The sequence below is a fragment of the Trachemys scripta genome, chromosome 11 (genome assembly GCF_013100865.1).
Source record: "Trachemys scripta elegans isolate TJP31775 chromosome 11, CAS_Tse_1.0, whole genome shotgun sequence".
Taxonomy (NCBI): domain Eukaryota; kingdom Metazoa; phylum Chordata; order Testudines; family Emydidae; genus Trachemys; species Trachemys scripta.
Genome location: NC_048308.1, coordinates 879,930 through 897,473, shown reverse-complemented (window position 1 = coordinate 897,473; position 17,544 = coordinate 879,930). Strand labels below are relative to the sequence as shown.

The 17,544-nt window shown below is 56.3% G+C and overlaps 1 protein-coding gene across 1 annotated transcript in view; it reads left to right on the top strand.

The window, feature by feature from the left end:
* Nucleotides 1-17,544, top strand: part of WNT10A (Wnt family member 10A) — a 44,281-nt gene that overhangs the window by 23,240 nt on the left and 3,497 nt on the right. Inside the window, exon 3 of the mRNA XM_034785892.1 lies at nt 2,765-3,141. Within this exon, the coding sequence (XP_034641783.1) occupies nt 2,765-3,141 (377 nt within the window). The remainder of the gene's footprint in view (nt 1-2,764; nt 3,142-17,544) is intronic.

Here is a 17,544-nt window from a genome sequence, read left to right as displayed (position 1 = left end):
ACAAAGACTGTGAATGGCTATCCAACTACAGAAACAGTTTCTCCTCCCTTGGTGTTCACACCTCAACTGCTAGCAGAGCACCTCACCCTCCCTGATTGAACTAACCTCGTTATCTCCACACTGATATATACCTGCCTCTAGAGATTTCCATTACTTGCATCTGAAGAAGTGAGGTTCTTACCCACGAAAGCTTATGCTCCCAATACTTCTGTTAGTCTCAAAGGTGCCACAGGACCCTCTGATGCTTTTTACAGATTCAGACTAACACGGCTACCCCTCGGATACTAAACAATCTAAACATTTTGTCGGCCGCCCACGGCCTTTCGACCCGCACCATCGTTTCGGCAGGAAGCTTTTGGCCTGACGGAAAATCTTCAGCTCACCAAAGCCGACAGATTTTCGGCTTTCCATTGGAAATCACCAAAAAATCTGAATGGGGAATTTTGAAGGGAAAAAAAAGATTCCCCCCTCCAAATTTCCCATGCAGAATAATCAGCGTTTTCCAGTCAGCCCGGGGTGGAGATCGGCAGCTCCTCCTCTGCCAGCTCCATAGGTGAGTCCACTGCACAGGGAGTTCCCTGCCAGGGTCTCCAGCAGTTTGACACCCCCTGCGCCCCACGGAGCAGAGACTCCAGCCCTGGGTTAGATCAAACCGATCACTCTGCTCCCAGGCTCCCAGACAGGGTGATGCACAAAGCAGGGAGAGGGAGGGAAAGGGTAACCCAGTGGTCAGAGCTGTAGCCTGGGACTTGGAGATTCTGGGTAAGGTCCCCATTCTGCCACAGATTTCTTGTGTGACCTCTTGGGCAAATCACATAATCTGGCCTCAGTTTCCCATCTGTGCCATGGGGGGTTGTGATGCAGAAAGCAAACATCTGCAAAGCTGCGTCCTCCTTAACTCTCTCCTTTGCCACCGGACACTGCTATGCTGTGCGCTCTCCTTGTACTCCTGTCAGTCTCCACCTCTTGTCTCATGTCTTATCCTTAACCTGGGACACAGACTGTCCTTTGATTCTGGGTTTGTACAGCGCCTTGCACAGCAGGGCCCAGAACCATGGCTGGGCTGAGGCTTCTACATCACACACCGCCACCATGTTGGAGCGCCAGTGCCGTCACAGCCGGACTTTTCTCTTGCCACTCGAACATGCCAGGCCATCTCCCCTGCCGCCGGCGAGCCAGTCGGGGGCAGGGTGAAAGGCCCTGCGCGGAATGGGAGAGCCACCTTGGCAGACACACGAAGAGGAGCTACTCCAGCCTGCAAAGGGGGTCCCTTCCGGAGCAGCTCATTCGTACTGTGGGAGCCTGCGCTCCCTGCCCCTCTGAAAGGGGCCCCCTGACCCAGTGGAGGAAGGGGCCCCTGAATCATGCCCGCAGCGTGGTGGGAGGGCGGTGCCAAGGCTCTACCAGCTCTCTGCCCCCCAGGGCTTACAGTGGAAAGGCAAGAGAAGGAGACAAGACAAGAGCGAACACAGAGCAGGGAGGGCCTCCCAGAGCAAGGCAGGGCTCTCGCAGCGCTGGGCACATTTCAGCCGCGTGGGGAGACGCAGGGGGCAGGAAGCAGGGGAGGGGAGGGGTGGATCGAGGCAGGGCCGGAGATATGGAGAGCTTGGACGGGCAGGAGAGCTGGCTTGAGCTGTGGTGCAGAAGCAGCATGGGAGCTAAGGCAGCAGGCGAGGGGCTGCAGGGGGGCCTGCGGAAGGGGCACCAGACCAGGAATCAGGAGATCTTGGTTTTGCTCCCTTCTCTGCCACTGCCTCACTGGGAGAGCTGGGGGGGAGTCTCTTGTCCTGGCCTTGCCTCAGTTTCCCCCCGCTGCAAAGTGGCAGTGATGATACTGACTGAGCTTTGCAACAAGCTTTGTGCTCTGTGGAGGGAAGGGCTGTGGTGATGCTGGGAGGGCAGCAGACGGCCATGGGCTGGGCAGGCCAGACAGCAGAAGGTTGCAGCAGGAGAGAGGCCTGCCTAGGCTCGGCGAACGGGGTGGGGTGAAAGGGGTGAGGCGTTGGGAGCTGGGGTGGGAGGGCAGGAATGAAGGGAGTGAGAGAGGAGCCCCAGGCTGTGTGGGTGCTGGGCAGGGCGCTGGAGGGGTTCTCGGAGGCACAGCATAGAAAGAAGCAGAGACACCTTCAACCCCTGCGGATTGGACCCTCCGTGGGTGCCTGTGGGCCTGTGCTGTCCTCAGAATCTGCCCCCGGCAGGCGAACCCCTGCCCCCTCCCCCCGTGGGTGACAGGCAGGGCTGCCCAGAGGATTCAGGGGGCCCGGGACAAAGCAATTTTGGGGGCCCCTTCCATAAAAAAAGTTGCAATACTATAGAATACTATATTCTCGTGGGGGCCCCTGTGGAGCCCGGGGCAAATTGCCCCACTTGCCCCCCCCGGGCGGTCCTGGTGATGGGCACATTGTGGGGCGCCAGGTGTGCTTCCTAGTGGTGGGGGGGGCTGCCTGGCTCCTGTGGGGGAGGCTCTTTGAAGGTCGCCCCCATCAGCACTTCCCTGGGGCCAGGATGAGGGGCCTCAGGGCAGGCGTCACCACATCCCAGCAGCTCCCAGCCCCACTGGTGCTAACCGGCCTCCCTGCTGGAGACCTCAGCAGAGGCCCAGGGCTGAGGGCGTTCTGGAGGCCAAACCAGGCCTTGTCACCGCCCGGGCTGGCCCGTCAGTCTGCAGGGAGACCCTGGCCCCTCCGTACCCCATCCTGTCACCCGGCCAGACCCCCTGCTTTCCCAGCCTCTGACTGACCCCCTGCCCTTCGCATCCTCGCAGGCTTCCGGGAGAGCGCCTTCGCCTACGCCATCGCGGCCGCCGGGGTGGTGCACGCCGTCTCCAACGCCTGCGCCCTCGGCAAGCTGCAGGCCTGCGGCTGCGACCAGAAGCGCCGGGGGGACGAGGAAGCCTTCCGCATGAAGCTGCACCGGCTCCAGCTGGAGGCCATGAACCGGGGCAAAGGGATGGTGCACGGGGTCCGGCTGGAGCACATGCCGGCCGAGGCCCCAGGGCTCCAGGACTCCTGGGAGTGGGGGGGCTGCAGCCCCGATGTGGACTATGGGGAGAAGTTTTCCAAGGATTTCCTAGACTCCCGGGAAACCTACAGGGACATCCACTCCCGCATGAGGCTGCACAACAACCGCGTCGGCCGGCAGGTGAGTCCGTGCGCACGGCAGACGGCTCCCCACTGGGCGCGCCGTGGTGCACAGGGGGAGCGGAGGCAGGCGCTGCAGGACGTGAGGACATTCCCCCCTCTTGACGCCTCCGCGAGGGGCAGCCAGGGGACTGGGGGGCCGGGGAAGCGGCTCACACCCACAGCTGCTTGAAACGTTGTTGTTGAACGAAAATTTTGACCGGAACCGGCCTTTCCACCACGCTGGCGTTTCTGCCAGAAAACCCCCGCTTTCCTTGGTGTCTTTTGGAAGCATTTCCCCGCGTTTCGTTTCGGTGGGGAGAATCCCCCCTTTGGGTTTAAATCCCCCGCTCTCTTTCCCCACCTCGAATCGTTTGAAAAGTTTCAGAACGAAGCAGAGTCGGGATTTTTTTGGTTGGGTTCTGGGTTGTCTGACAGAGACAGGAACTGGGGTTTGGTTCGAAGCCCCTCAGCCGGACCAGGCTGGAAAAGAGACCCTGGGATTCCCCCACCTTGCAAACATCTTCCTCTTGCCTGGAGTCGTGGCATCTGTGCTAGAGAGAACCGGTCTGTAACGTGGGGCCTTCTCCTTGCACGGTCACACATCTGCATGGGGTGAGCCCCTGGAGGGCATCACGCTATCCATAACTCTTTGCACTTCCATTCCAAGCCCCTTAGGAACAAACAGTTGCTAGTACTCAGACTGCATTAGCCCCAGTCCGGGCCGCATTGTGCTGGGCATTGTGCAGACGGATCAGGACGGGCCCCGCCCCAGACAGCTGCCAGGCCATACGTTGGACAGGATGCGATCAGTAGAGGGAACAATAAGCCGAGAGCAGCAGCCCTAGGTCAGCACTTGCTAGGCCAAGGTGAGGTGGGAGGGATTGGCTGGCGCCGCATTAGAGGTGGGTTTTAAGGAGGGAGCTGAAGGTGGCCGTTCTACGAATGCCAACGGGATGTTTGTCCCATGTGTGGATGTTGGTGGGAAGGGATGTCCCAGCACCCACCACCGAGCGGCAGCCCCCTCGGGGGGCGACGTGGCAGCTGGTTCACAGTGCTCAGCAGGGGAGGATGGGAAGTGGAGCACAGGAGCTGCAGGGGGGGACTTTGGGGGCAGAATGGAATCGCCCCATCTGGAATTTGGCCAGGTTTTGTCGGAATGGCTTCAAGGGAGCCGCAGCCCTTGGGGGCCCGGGAGCTGTGTGCACACGTGGGCGGGTGTGCATGTGTGGGTGTGTCCATGCACACCAGAGGGGTCAGCAAAGCCAGGATGGGCCTGGCGCACACGGGAGGGTTGTACCGCGTCAGAGCCTCTGGGAGGCAAAGGCCCATCTGGTGCAGGAGGGAGTGGGGGGAAGGAGGAGGCTGCAGTGTGGGGAGGGGGTCGCAAGGCAGACCGGCTGCCTACTCACCTCCAGTTCGCACAACGTCACCTTGCAAAAGGCGCTAATTAGTGGCTCTCGTTGCCTGGTACAAGCCGTTCAGAAGCAGCTTGAGAGTGGAGACTTCACAGAAGGTGGAGAGGGGAGAGAGCCGCCCTTCCTTGCCCCAGCGTGGCTCCCCGCGCGCGCCATGCAGGCCTCCCACCCCCCAGCACAGCCGTTGTGCCAGTGCAGGCAGAGATCCCCACCGTGCAGCCACGGGCTCCTTCACTCAGGCCAGCCATAGGGAAACTAGCACCCTGGGCAAATTGCCCGCGGGACGGGGGGACCCAGGGGCCGGCCTGCTGGCTCTGCAGGGGCAAGCCCTGTTGCTCGTGCCTCCACACCAGGCTGGCAGCTCTGGGCGGCATCGACCACCCCCGACCTGGCTGGCCAGGGGCTCCAGCCCCGGGCTCCCCGCACTCAGCGCTACTCTAGCAGCCCACACCCGCCAGCCCTGGGTGGTCGCCCTGTCTCCAGAGACACACCACAGGCTCATGCCTCCAACACACACACGCTCCTTTCACCTGCTCCCTCAATACCCCCCCTCTTGCGATCTCTCCTCCCTGCACAGCCGGGTGATACTTCTCGTCTGAACTGTGCACTGTGCTGTCTGCCTGGCACCTCGTGTCGTCATTTCACCAGTGCCAAGAGCTCCCAGGGCAGGATCTTAGCCCTTTACCCCTCCCTGTGCAGGAGGAAACGGCTCCACACGGTTCAGGGCAAGGGGCGAATCAGGCTGGTCTCCATTGAGAACAGGGAGCCCTAAGTACCCCCTGTATCTGCAGCAAGAGAGCGTGTGTGCTGAGAGAGCAAACACACTAGCACATATACTGCACACACACTCCACGTACGTGCAAGCGATCACACATATGTGGGCTGCAGCCATCGGATACACACGTCTGCAGGGATGGACGATAAACCCCTCCCGTGTATCCCATGGACACGCCCAGAGAGAGCAGTCTGAGACGGCCGGGACATACACGCTCCTACATCACGCAGACAGAATCACAGACCCACAGGGCTAGAGGGGATCGCAAGGCCAGTGCCAGCCGACGCGGGCTCACGGGGTCAGGCTGCGGGGCCGTTTCTTTGCGGTGTAGACATATCCTCAGAGTCTTTTGCTTCAAGTCCACAAGCCCCTAAACTAAAGGAGAATCCCGATTCACTCTTAACAGTATAGATCCTATTCATAGATTCTAGGACTGGAAGGGACCTCAAGAGGTCATCGAGTCCAGTCCCCTGCCTGCATGGCAGGACCAAATACTGTCTAGATCATCCCTGATAGACATTTATCTAACCTACTCTTAAATATCTCCAGAGATGGAGATTCCACAACCTCCCTAGGCAATTTATTCCAGTGTTTAACCCCCCCTGACAGTTAGGAACTTTTTCCTAATGTCCAACCTAGACCTCCCTTGCTGCAGTTTAAGCCAATTTGTTTGTTTTTGTTTGTTTTGTCCCTGCTTCCTGTTCTATCCTTAGAGGCTAAGGTGAACAAGTTTTCTCCCTCCTCCTCATGACACCCTTTTAGATACCTGAAAACTGCTATCATGTCCCCTCTCAGTCTTCTCTTTTCCAAACTAAACAAACCCAGTTCTTTCAGCCTTCCTTCATAGGTCATGTTCTCAAGACCTTTAATCATTCTTGTTGCTCTTCTCTGGACCCTCTCCAATTTCTCCACATTTTCGTGAAACGTGGTGCCCAGAACTGGACACAATACTCCAGTTGAGGCCTAACCAGAGCAGAGTAGAGCAGAAGAATGACTTCTCGTGTCTTGCTCACAACACACCTGTTAATGTGACACACAGCTGAGGAGTTCTGATTCCATCCGATACAGGGCAGTGTAGAGTAGCAAGTAAAGGCTTGATTCTCCCATGTGCTTCATTATGAACAGGCAGTATGTGTGTAAAACACACACACACACACACACACACACACACACACACACACACAGCCCATTGATAATGAAGGGCAGGGGAGAATCAGGCCCTTGCTTGCTGTTTCACACGGGCTCTCCTAGCCTGCTGGTAGTCCTGCCCAAAGTTAAGGTTCTCTAACACTTCCCATTATAAGGCCCTATTTTCAGTCACTTATAACTTTGCCAAACTTCAACCGTCCGAGCTGACATTTCCAAAGCTGGGCATCTGCCTCCGGCTGAATTTTCCTGGAAAGGTTCATCAGAAATGGCGGCAGACGGCACACATGGTGGGGGATGTCTGGAGCGCACCGGGCGGGTCCATGCAACGCCCCTTTCTGTACGGAACGGTCACGATGGGTTTCATAGATGTTAAGGGCGGAAGGGACCACCGTGGTTAGCTAGTGTGGCCTCCTGTCTAACACCGGTGTTGGGGGCATTGCACCATGAGATTACTGTAGTAACAAGGGGCGAATGGCACACAGAGTTCTCTGAGCCAGACATGGACCCTGCTCGTGGCTTCTCTGGGGCTAGCAGGCGTGGAAGCATTTTATCTAACTCGAGCCTAGTGGGGCGACAGGGCTGGTCTCAGTGACAAGAAAAGAACATGATATTGTGACAAACCGGTGGCCACCTAGCACGTGCCAGCTGCCATTACAGAACAAGGCGGCATGGTCCGTGGCACGCGGCGGTCACTTGAAATGCCATGGCCAGAGCTAGGATCGAATTCGGGGTCTCCTGGTCCAAAGCCCTGATCACACGCTGCAGGGAAATCTCCACTAGCTAGCTGCGGTACACAGCCAAGGACACATGGTTGAACATTTCTGTCCAGCAGGGCGCCGTAAGGAATCACACAGGCGATTACGACAATTTTGTTCAAGTCAGTCATCCAAAGTGTGTAGGACACAGATTCCTGCCTGTATTATCTCACGTCCTCTCTCATTCCTGACCCCTGCCCATGGGAATTTTCCCGAGTGAACCCAGAGTTGAGACTGGAGGCAAAAACAGGCCATGGTCCCTGCTGCCAACGTAGAAACTGCAAATCTGCCCACCTGGGTGAAAAGCACCTGAAATCTGCCAGTGGCTGGTTGTCCCAGCCACAAAGACTGGACGGCGGCTCTGTCTACACTGGGGATTGGCTGCAATTGTACCCCAGTGCAACCCCTGGCGTAGGCACATTCAGATCCCTGATCCGTGCTGGTGCGAGCCCACCCTGCTTGCAAGCACCTTTGCAAAGGCACTAGAGGTTTGTACTGGGAGAGCCTGGTAGGCCTGACTCAGGGCAAAGCAACAGGGCCGCAGCCCAGCCTTGCTCCTGTGTCCTCAGCTGCTGTCTTTGCAATAGATGCTCCAGGGTGCTGTCCAGTTAGAAATGACTCGGGCACTGGTGCTTCCATCACTCGCTCCTGGAGCCCGTGGCTGATCTCTTCATTAGCGGCTGTTTAGGTACAACTAAGCTAGAGGGAGGCATGATCTGGCCAGGGAGGGCGTGTGGTGGTGGGTGTGATACAGTTTTAGAAGCAGCTGAGGTGCTAAGCGGGCTCTGTGCAGCCAATGTCTGACCTCTTCGGCATGTGTCCTCCCTGCTCAGACACTGCTTCCCAGCGGCTTCAGATTTCATCACCCCAGCACAGCTGCCACTCCCGGAGCCAGTCCTCAGGCGGGCACAGCTCTCGTGAAAGCCGCTGGGGCCATGAGAGCGAGCGGTGGCCCCGGATGATGCTGGAGGGAGTGGCGCTGGCTGGCGATTGCCCTGTGCATGACGCACGCTGCCGCCTGGCCAGGCGATTTCCCGGCCTCCTGAGTCTGCGATCACTCAGCACGAGGACGGTGCCGCGTGTCCCAGAGTGAAACCGGAGTGCTGCGGAGTGATGAACCTAGAAAACCACAGCCAGCATGGAGAGTAGAGACAGCCCACAATTACCCAGCTCCTTAAACTCTCATCAGAACGGCCACACTGGGGCAGCCCAAGGGTCCATCTAGCCCAGTGTCCGGTCTCTGCTAGCAGCTGGTGCTGGATGTTTCAGAGGCAATGAACAGAACAGGGCAGTTATCGCATGATCCATCCTTTGTCATCCAGTCCCAGCTTCTCTCATAGCATTTTCCCCAAGAATGGGGCTATTTACCCAGGGGACTCCTGGGCAGACTAACGCAGGGTCTTTATCATCCACCTCTCCCAGTTCTCCCTGCAGGGTCAGTGAGATGCCAAGAAGGCTAACGGCATTTTGGGCTGTATAAGTAGGGGCATTGCCAGCAGATCGAGGGACGTGATCGTTCCCCTCTATTCGGCACTGGTGAGGCCTCATCTGGAGTACTGTGTCCAGTTTTGGGCCCCACACTACAAGAAGGATGTGGAAAAATTGGAAAGAGTCCAGCGGAGGGCAACAAAAATAATAAGGGGGCTGGGGCACATGACTTATGAGGAGAGGCTGAGGGAACTGGGATTGTTTAGTCTGCAGAAGAGAAGAATGAGGGGAGATTTGATAGCGGCTTTCAACTACCTGAAGGGGGGTTCCAAAGAGGATGGATCTAGACTGTTCTCAGTGGTTGCAGATGACAGAACAAGGAGCAATGGTTTCAAGTTGCAGTGGGGGAGGTCCAGGTTGGATATTAGGAAACACTATTTCACTAGGAGGGTGGTGAAACACTGGAATGGGTTACCTAGTGAGGTGGTGGAATCTCCTTCCTTAGAGGTTTTTAAAGTCAGGCTTGACAAAGCCCTGGTGTCCCGGAGTCCCCGGGTGATGCTCTGGAACTGCTCCCCACCAAGCCAGTCAGGACTTTGGGGAGCCTCCTCTCCCTCGGAGCAGACTGTCTTCAGGGCAAGACGCTCACACGGCTTCACCTCCTGGATCTGACCTTGGAGCATTCAGCATATGCCCCTCCGTGCGCTTCCCACAGCGAGTCCGCCCAGGCGGGGTCCTGGGGAAGCCAGAAGGTCCTGCACCTCCACTTCGCAGTCAGACGTGACTCTCGGCCAGCCAGTAACACAGAGGTTTATTAGATGACAGGAACATGGTCTAAAACAGAGCTTGTAAGTCCAGAGAACAGGACCCCTCAGCCGGGTCCATTCTGGGGCCCAGCGAGCCAGACACCCCTGTCTGCCCTCATCCCTGTCCCCAGCCAGCTCCAAACTGAAACCCTCTCCAGCCCGTCCTTTCTGGCCTTTGTCTCTTTCCCAGGCCAGGAGGTCACCTGATCTCTTTGTTCGCCTTTAGCCATCCCCTTGCAGGGGGGGAAGGGCCCCAGCCATTTATTGCTAGGCGACAGATTGTCAGCCATTTATGCACACTGGAGACTTAAGAAATGCATAGGGGAAACTGAGGCACCCATACAGTATTCAGCGGAAACATTAAGAACAGTCCCACTTCCTCACACCTGGCTGGGATGATTTAGTTGGGGATTGGTCCTGCTTTGAGCAGGGGGTTGGACTAGATACCTCCTGAGGTCCCTTCCAACCCTGCTAGTCTATGATTCTATGTGATTAGTACTTGCAATGTAGCAGGCCTAGAAGCCCCGAATCAGGGCTATCATCCCGTTGTGCTAGAAGGTGTATAAACCCAGAGGGCACTGCCGCACAGAGTTCATATTCTAATTCCAGATGAGAGCGGACAAATGGGTATAAAACCACTGGGGAAGGACACTATCAGGGCTAGGACCCCTGTGACACGATGGGCATGACTATCTGGTTTCAAGGCTGAGTTTTTATTTTATTTTTTAGTTATATTTTGTAACACACACACACACACACACACACACACACACACACACACACACACACACACACACACACACACACACACACACACACACAGAAGTGAAGAGACTCCCATAGCAAAGTGCTGTGGAGTTTTGCTATGAACAGTTAATCAGCTGCCTGCATGTCCTAGCCCAGAGGTGGCTGCATTTGAGTGGTGGTGTAGCTATTCCTATCTTTGCGCCGGGTGCGGAGGGGTTTCAATAATCCTGCAGGGTTCAGCCCACCCCGCAAAGTGCTGGGTGACCGCTTGAGCTGGAAGGGGGGAGAGAGGCCGTGAGGTGCAGTTACTGCCTGCTAATCCATGTTCGCTCTGTTGGGCGAACAGGCTGGGCTGGGGCACCGGTTTTATTGGCACGGCTTTGGGATGGACGCAGTGCAGAAGCCACCCCAAATGGGTGCCTATAAACCTCTGCCCATCCCCCTGCGGCTGGGTTGCGCCACCAGTTTCGCAGCGCTCTTAGCAATGATTTAGAGAGCAGTTTGATGCATTTTTATTGGTACTACTTTCCGTATCCCTCCACCTACACGCCTGGGCAGGCTTCGCTCCCAGCTGGCCTGGGACGGTCACAGATGATAAATGGGAAGCCTGGGACCGTGACCCAAAATGGAGTTTTTTCTCGGCCTCAGAATGCTGTGACCGCTGGCACCTGGCCCGAGCTAGGCGGCAGTGGTCCATCCCCTTGGAGAGGGGCTCCCAGGGCCATAACCCAGGAACAGAACAGCTGAGAATGGGGCCCGAGGGAGGGCTAGGGACAGGACCCCAGAGCCCAGCTCCCTTGTAGGGTTGTATTTTATGGAGCGCTCAGGATCAGAGGGCTGAGATGAAAGGGGAGCAGGAGCCTATTAATCTCACAACAAAGGCTTCCCGGAGTTAAGAATGGCAATAAAATGCTTTGGGTGTGTGTGGGAAGCACGGGAGGAGGGGGAGCCCGAGCATGCATGTGCAATGACATGTGTGTCAGTGAACAAGGGCAGAGGTGTGTCCAGGCACGGAAGAATGGATGAGCTCGTGGTTAATGGGACTTGGGAAGGCCCTAGTCCAGCTGCCCTGTGGGACCGTGGGGCTTAACTCGGGACGGGGGTTGAGTTTAGCTCACACATTGCTAACACATGCTAGCAGGGCCTCGCCGGTCTCTGAGCGTAGACCCCGGGCAGCCCTACAGAGCTCAACATCGCTGGATTGGCTGCGATGCAGCCTAGTGTCTTTGGGCCTCGGTTTCCCCATCTGTGCAATGGGGATAATAGTCCTTCCTTTGTCTGTCTGGGCTTCTTGGACTGTGAGCTCTTGCCTGGCACACGGCATCTGTGCGGCACCTTTGGAGCTGAGAACTTGGGGGGAGGGGGCAGGGGGGCACAGACACCCCCCTTTTCTCAGCCCTTTCAGTTACTTCGCTCTCACATTCTAGGACTGTGTGTGGCTGAGAAGCCCAGATCCTCCTTCCAGGCCGGTGGCCGCCCAGGTCAGGGCTGGTGCAAGAGCCAGCAGACCTCCATGACCTCGCAGCCACGGGGACCCTTTCAGCGGGGCAGGCAAGGGACCTACAGCGTGCGGGGCAGGTGCTCTCTGAGATGGGAGTCACCCCGGCCAGGTGCAGCTCAGATACACAGATGGGCTGTTTCCCTGGGCTGTGATAACACACCCAGGGCCCCCACTGGGATTTGCAAGCCATGGGCTGGGGACAAAGCCAGAGATCACAGCAGCTACCTCCACACCAATCTCCAAAACTTTCAGGCACAGCTCTGTGTCCCACCTAACATTAGCCCCGCGGTTACATCAGTGTCACTGAGAGCAGAGTTGGACCCTAGAGACAGGTGCATGCTAGACCCTCAGTTGCAACAATGTAACATTCCTTCTAGCCACTAGGACCACGGCCCGGGCGTCAGCTGAGCCCTTCTGTGTCCAGGGAAGTAATCGATGCTGATGGAGCAAAGGGGAACACGGCCCGGCGTGTGTGTGCCTGGGGAGGGCTAGAACAGGGAGAGGTAGTGCTCGCACTTCCCCCAGGATTTCTAGCCCACATGGAAATATCACAGAATCATAGAATCTCAGGGTTGGAAGGGACCTCAGGAGGTATCTAGTCCAACCCCCTGCTCAAAGCAGGACCAATTCCCAACTAAATTGTCCCAGCCAGGGCTTTGTCAAGCCTGACCTTAAACACCTCTAAGGAAGGAGATTCCACCACCTCCCCAGGGAACCCATTCCAGTGCTTCACCACCCTCCTAGTGAAATAGTGTTTCCTAATATCCAACCTAGACCTCCCCCACTGCAACTTGAGACCATTGCTCCTTGTTCTGTCATCTGCCACCACTGAGAACAGTCTAGATCCATCCTCTTTGGAACCCCCTTTCAGGTAGTTGAAAGCAGCTATCAAATCCCCTCTCATTCTTCTCTTCTGGAGACTAAACGATCCCAGTTCCCTCAGCCTCTCCTCATAAGTCATGTGCTCCAGACCCCTGATCATTTTTGTTGCCCTCCGCCGGACTCTTTCCAATTTTTCCACATCCTTCCTGTAGTGTGGGGCCCAAAACTGGACACAGTACTCCAGATGAGGCCTCACCAATGTCGAAGAGAGAGGAATGATCACGTTCCTCGATCTGCTGGCAATGCCCCTACTTATACAGCCCGTTAGCCTTCTTGGCAACAAGGGCACACTGTCGACTCATATCCAGCTTGTCGTCCACTATAACCCCTAGGTCCTTTTCTGCAGAACTGCTGCCTAGCCACTCGGTCCCTCGTCTGTAACAGTGCCTGGGATTCTTCCGTCCAGGGAGAAGATGGCGGCTCTGAACCCTCCCGCTCGTTCTACATGCCGGCCCGGCTCCTGCCCATGCTGTGACTGAGCAGTATGCTATCCCCACCGGCTCCAGCTCCCATGAGGCTGCAGTTCTTGCCCTCTGCCATAGGGCTGAGGGCATCCGTCCCTTCCCCTCCTCTTGCTCCAGGGACAGCTAAGGCAAAGGGGGTTCGAGCCCAAAGGCCCAGCAGCAGGTCCTCCAGGTGAGCCCCTGTGCTCCGATGGCCCTGCCTCGCTCTAGTGGCTGACTGTTGCATACCCCGCCAGGCAGGGACTGCAGGGTGAGGGGGCGTCTCAGGTAGCTTGGGCCAGGCCCGTGGAGAGCGGAGACCACAGTGCCAAGCAGGCGGGGCGCAGCGCTCCAGAGACATTGCGTGACCGGAGTTCTCATTCCACAGTGCAATGATCACAGGGGGTGGCTGCAGACACATGGGAAACAGATGGGCAGCTGTATCTGGGAGAGGGGCTTTCGCGACCACAGCTATTTGGGCATCTGGTGGCGCCGGAGGGGGCCCGGGTGTGGTGCCACGGAGCTACCAGGATGCTCGGAACATTGGGTCCAGAGAAGTGTCCAGGCGTTTGGCTGAACCAAGGCCTCGGAGCCTTTTGGGGCTCGGCCAGCCCAGGGCAGCACCCGTGGGACCTTCTGCAGCGGGAAGGGGCTCTGCCACCAGTGCCCATGCCAGGCTGCACTGGCACGAGGCAGGCGCCCTGAACTGTGCACAGGAAATTGCCGTCCCACCATGAAACGCGGTGCAAAGAGCTTCAAAGTGGTGAATGCCTCCCAGCTCTTCGTGCTCTGTAATTTGGTGCTAATTTTCCTTATTACACGGTTACCGCGTGGTGGGGGCTAGTCAATCTGTGCTCCAGAGGTTTTAGAAGCAAGGGCTGTGCTGGGCCAAGGCGGGATTGGTGCCCCCAACAGGCCAACCTGGGCAGGGCACCAGGGCAGTGCCTGGGGTCTCCAAGGAACGTCCTCATCCAATCCAGCTAGACCTAGACAGGCCTAGGCCGGGCCGGTTGCTCTCAGGTGCACTGGTGGTACTAGGAGGCACATCTGTTCCACAGGCGGAGGGCAGAACCCTGAGATCTTGGGATAGGTACCAATGCTGCGCTTGGCCCCACTGGCTCTGGGCCCAGGCAGGCAGGGTTACCCGTTCAGCCCCAGCAAACCCCCTTCCCACCCCTCCCAGAGCTGGGATTTCCCGGGCTGGAGGTGCGGAGCTCTCCCCGCCGGGACGTGCTAGCGAGGCAGTTCGGGGGGTCCGGAGCAGCAGCTGGCTGGGCCGGGGACCCTGCTGGGTGCAGGGGCTTGGTACAATAGGTTGCATTGCAGGATTCTGACCGTGTTCCAGGCTGGCACACCCGGCGGCATCTAGTGGGATCACCCTGCCCTGCCCCTGGGAGTGTTGTGTGTGGCCTGGGGAGGCCAGCGACCAGGAGCAGGCCCCCTCCCGTCTCAGTTCCAGCCTCCGTTCCTGCTCACGCCCAGCACCTCACTTTCCTTGCACCCCAGCTCTCAGCAGCAGCAGACTCCATTCCAGGGGAACGCGCTGGCTTCCCAGCCAGCCTTTGGCCAATGTTCTTCCACCCACACGGGCCGTGCCCACCCACATCAAACAAATCAACCCCCCTCCCCGAGTCCCCACAAACCACCAACTCCCGGCTCCTGGCCAGCACCACAAACACCTGCTCTGTCCGCCCACACCCTGCAGCAACCGCACGCGGCATTGCCCCCACCCTAAGCACAGGCCTGCTGCGTCCCCACGCGGAGCCCAGGGGCCTGCCTGCTGACCTGGGCTAACCACCTCCAAAACTGCCCGCATCAGCACGCCACCTGCAGCCAGCACGACGCCAGCCAAACCCCTGGCTGCTGGGGGGAGCTGGGCACCACGGCGCTGCCGGCCCCCAGCATTCACACAGTGCGAGTCACGGCCCACGATCCCACACTCTTCAGGAATAATAAATACGGGGTTCTGCTTCGGACTCGGACCATTGGACGGGGAGGGACGTCCTGGGTCAGCACATCTCAGGGTGCCCCCACAGCTCATCCCCTTCGTAAACTGATCAAGTTCCATCTTCAGAGCAGACAGACCCCATTCCTTCCTCCTCCGCTGCTTAGAAACCTGCTTCTCCTTCCCAGCCTGTGTCTGTTCGTGGCCAGTTTATCCCCTTTGGCTCCCGTAACTCTCCCCCCTTCCTGGGGTTTGCCTGCCCCCTGCATTTAGAGACAGCAATCGGCTCTCGTAAGACCGGCCCTCCAGCCCCCCGGGCAGCCTCAGCACCGGCTCCTTCCTTGAACGCGGGTGACTCACCGTGTGCACAGCGCTGTCCGATGGCATGAACGCGTCCCTATCTCTAGGGGGAACGCCCCGCCTCACACAGCCTCCTATTGTGTTCCCCTTTTTCACGGCTGCAGCACATGGGTGGGGCGGTTATCCTGGGCTAGGCTGGCTGGTTCCTGAGCCTTTAGGTCATGCTCATGCCAGGTTTTCCTCTGCAACCAGGAGGGCTAGAAACCTCGGTCCAGATCCTCAAAGGTGTTTCGGAACCTAACTCCCATTGGGCCTTACTCCCTTTTCCTTTTTAAATGAAACCCGAGTCCCCTCATAATCACAGGACTCCAGGAGCTGGGGCGTTAAGAAATAAACCAAATATCACACGAGTTGGCAACACTATTGTTATACAGTCTTTTACAGGGCAGATATGACCCCCAAACACACACCATATGTACATCCTATCGCAGGGACCCCTCCATTGCCCCTCCCCCCACCACCACGTCACAGACAATGAAACTACAGTCCCTGTGCCGAGAGCCATGGGCAAGGCAGACGCTGGTATTTTTGACCCAAAGTCTGGTTCGATGAAGGGTGGAGGGGACCCAGGCAGAGTAGGGTGTAGAGAGGTGGAGACACACTGCAACATGGCTCTATAAAATCTCAAGGATTTCTGGATTTTAAACAGAACTGAGAGGGGCTCTGGGGTCAGACTGGCTCCAGGGGCAGACTTTTGTTTTGTCGTAAGAAAGGACAAGAAAATCAGTCAAAGCCCCCCAGGTCTGCCAGAGCCCAGGTGAAAGAGGTAGACCTGGGGGGATTTGATTTTTTGCTCTATTTTGCCTAAAAACCTCGTTTCAAACATCCGTCAAAGTACAACCGTGTGTGTGTGAAAAGTACAACCCTGTGTCTGTGTGTGTGTGGTATTGTAAGGTAGTGGTTGGCTGGATCTCTCTTGCTCCGTCCCTGTTTGTGTCAGAGAGACTTCTGCCCTCTACTGACTGGAATCAGAACTGCTCAATAGTGTGTCCTAGGACCTATACTGCTAACAGCTCCTGGAGATTTTCCTTTAGCTCAGCGTAATAGGGGCCACCTATTAAATGATCTGAAGAAAGGGGTAAACAGTGAGGTGGCAAAGTTTGCAGACGATACTAAACTGCTCAAGATAGTTAAGACCAAAGCAGACTATGAAGAACTTCAAAAAGATCTCACAAAACTAAGTGATTGGGCAACAAAAAGCAAATGAAATTTAATGTGGATAAATGTAAAGTAATGCACATTGGAAAAAATAACCCCAACTATACATACAATATGATGGGGGCTAATTTAGCTACAACTAATCAGGAAAGAGATCTTGGAGTCATCGTGGATAGTTCTCTGAAGATGTCCACACAGTGTGCAGAGGCGGTCAAAAAAGCAAACAGGATGTTAGGAATCATTCAAAAAGGGGATAGAGAATAAGACAGAGAATATCTTATTGCTCGTATATAAATCCATGGTACGCCCACATCTTGAATACTGCGTACAGATGTGGTCTCCTCATCTCAAAAAAGCTATACTGACATTAGAAAAAGTTCAGAGAAGGGCAACTAAAATAATAAGGGGTTTGGAATGGGTCCCATATGAAGAGAGATTAAAGAGGCTAGGAGTTTTCAGCTTGGAAAAGAGGAGACTAAGGGGGGATATGATAGAGGTACCGTATATAAAATCATGCATGATGTGGAGAAAGTGAATAAGGAAAAGTTATTTATTTATTCCCATAATATAAGAACTGGGGGCCACCAAATGAAGTTAATGGGCAGCAGGTTTAAAACAAATACAAGGAAGTTCTTCTTCACACAGTGCACAGTCAACCTGTGGAACTCCTTGCCTGAGGAGGTTGTGAAGGCTAGGACTATAACAGAGTTTAAAAGAGAACTGGATAAATTCATGGAGGTTAAGTCTTAATGGCTATTAGCCAGGACGGGTAAGGAATGGTGTCCCTAGCCTCTATCTGTCAGAGGATGGAGATGGATGGCAAGAGAGAGATCACTTGATGATTCCCTGTTCTGTTCACTCCCTCTGGGGCACCTGGCATTGGCCACTGTCAGTAGACAGGATACTGGGCTGGATGGACCTTTGGTCTGACCCAGTCTGGCCGTTCTGGTGTTATTATGTTCACTTCTGCTTTTGGAGTAGGAGGCTCCAAGTAACTCAAGAGTTTCTGGCTCCTAATTGGGGGTATCCAGTGTGAAATTCCCTTGGAACGGCAAACG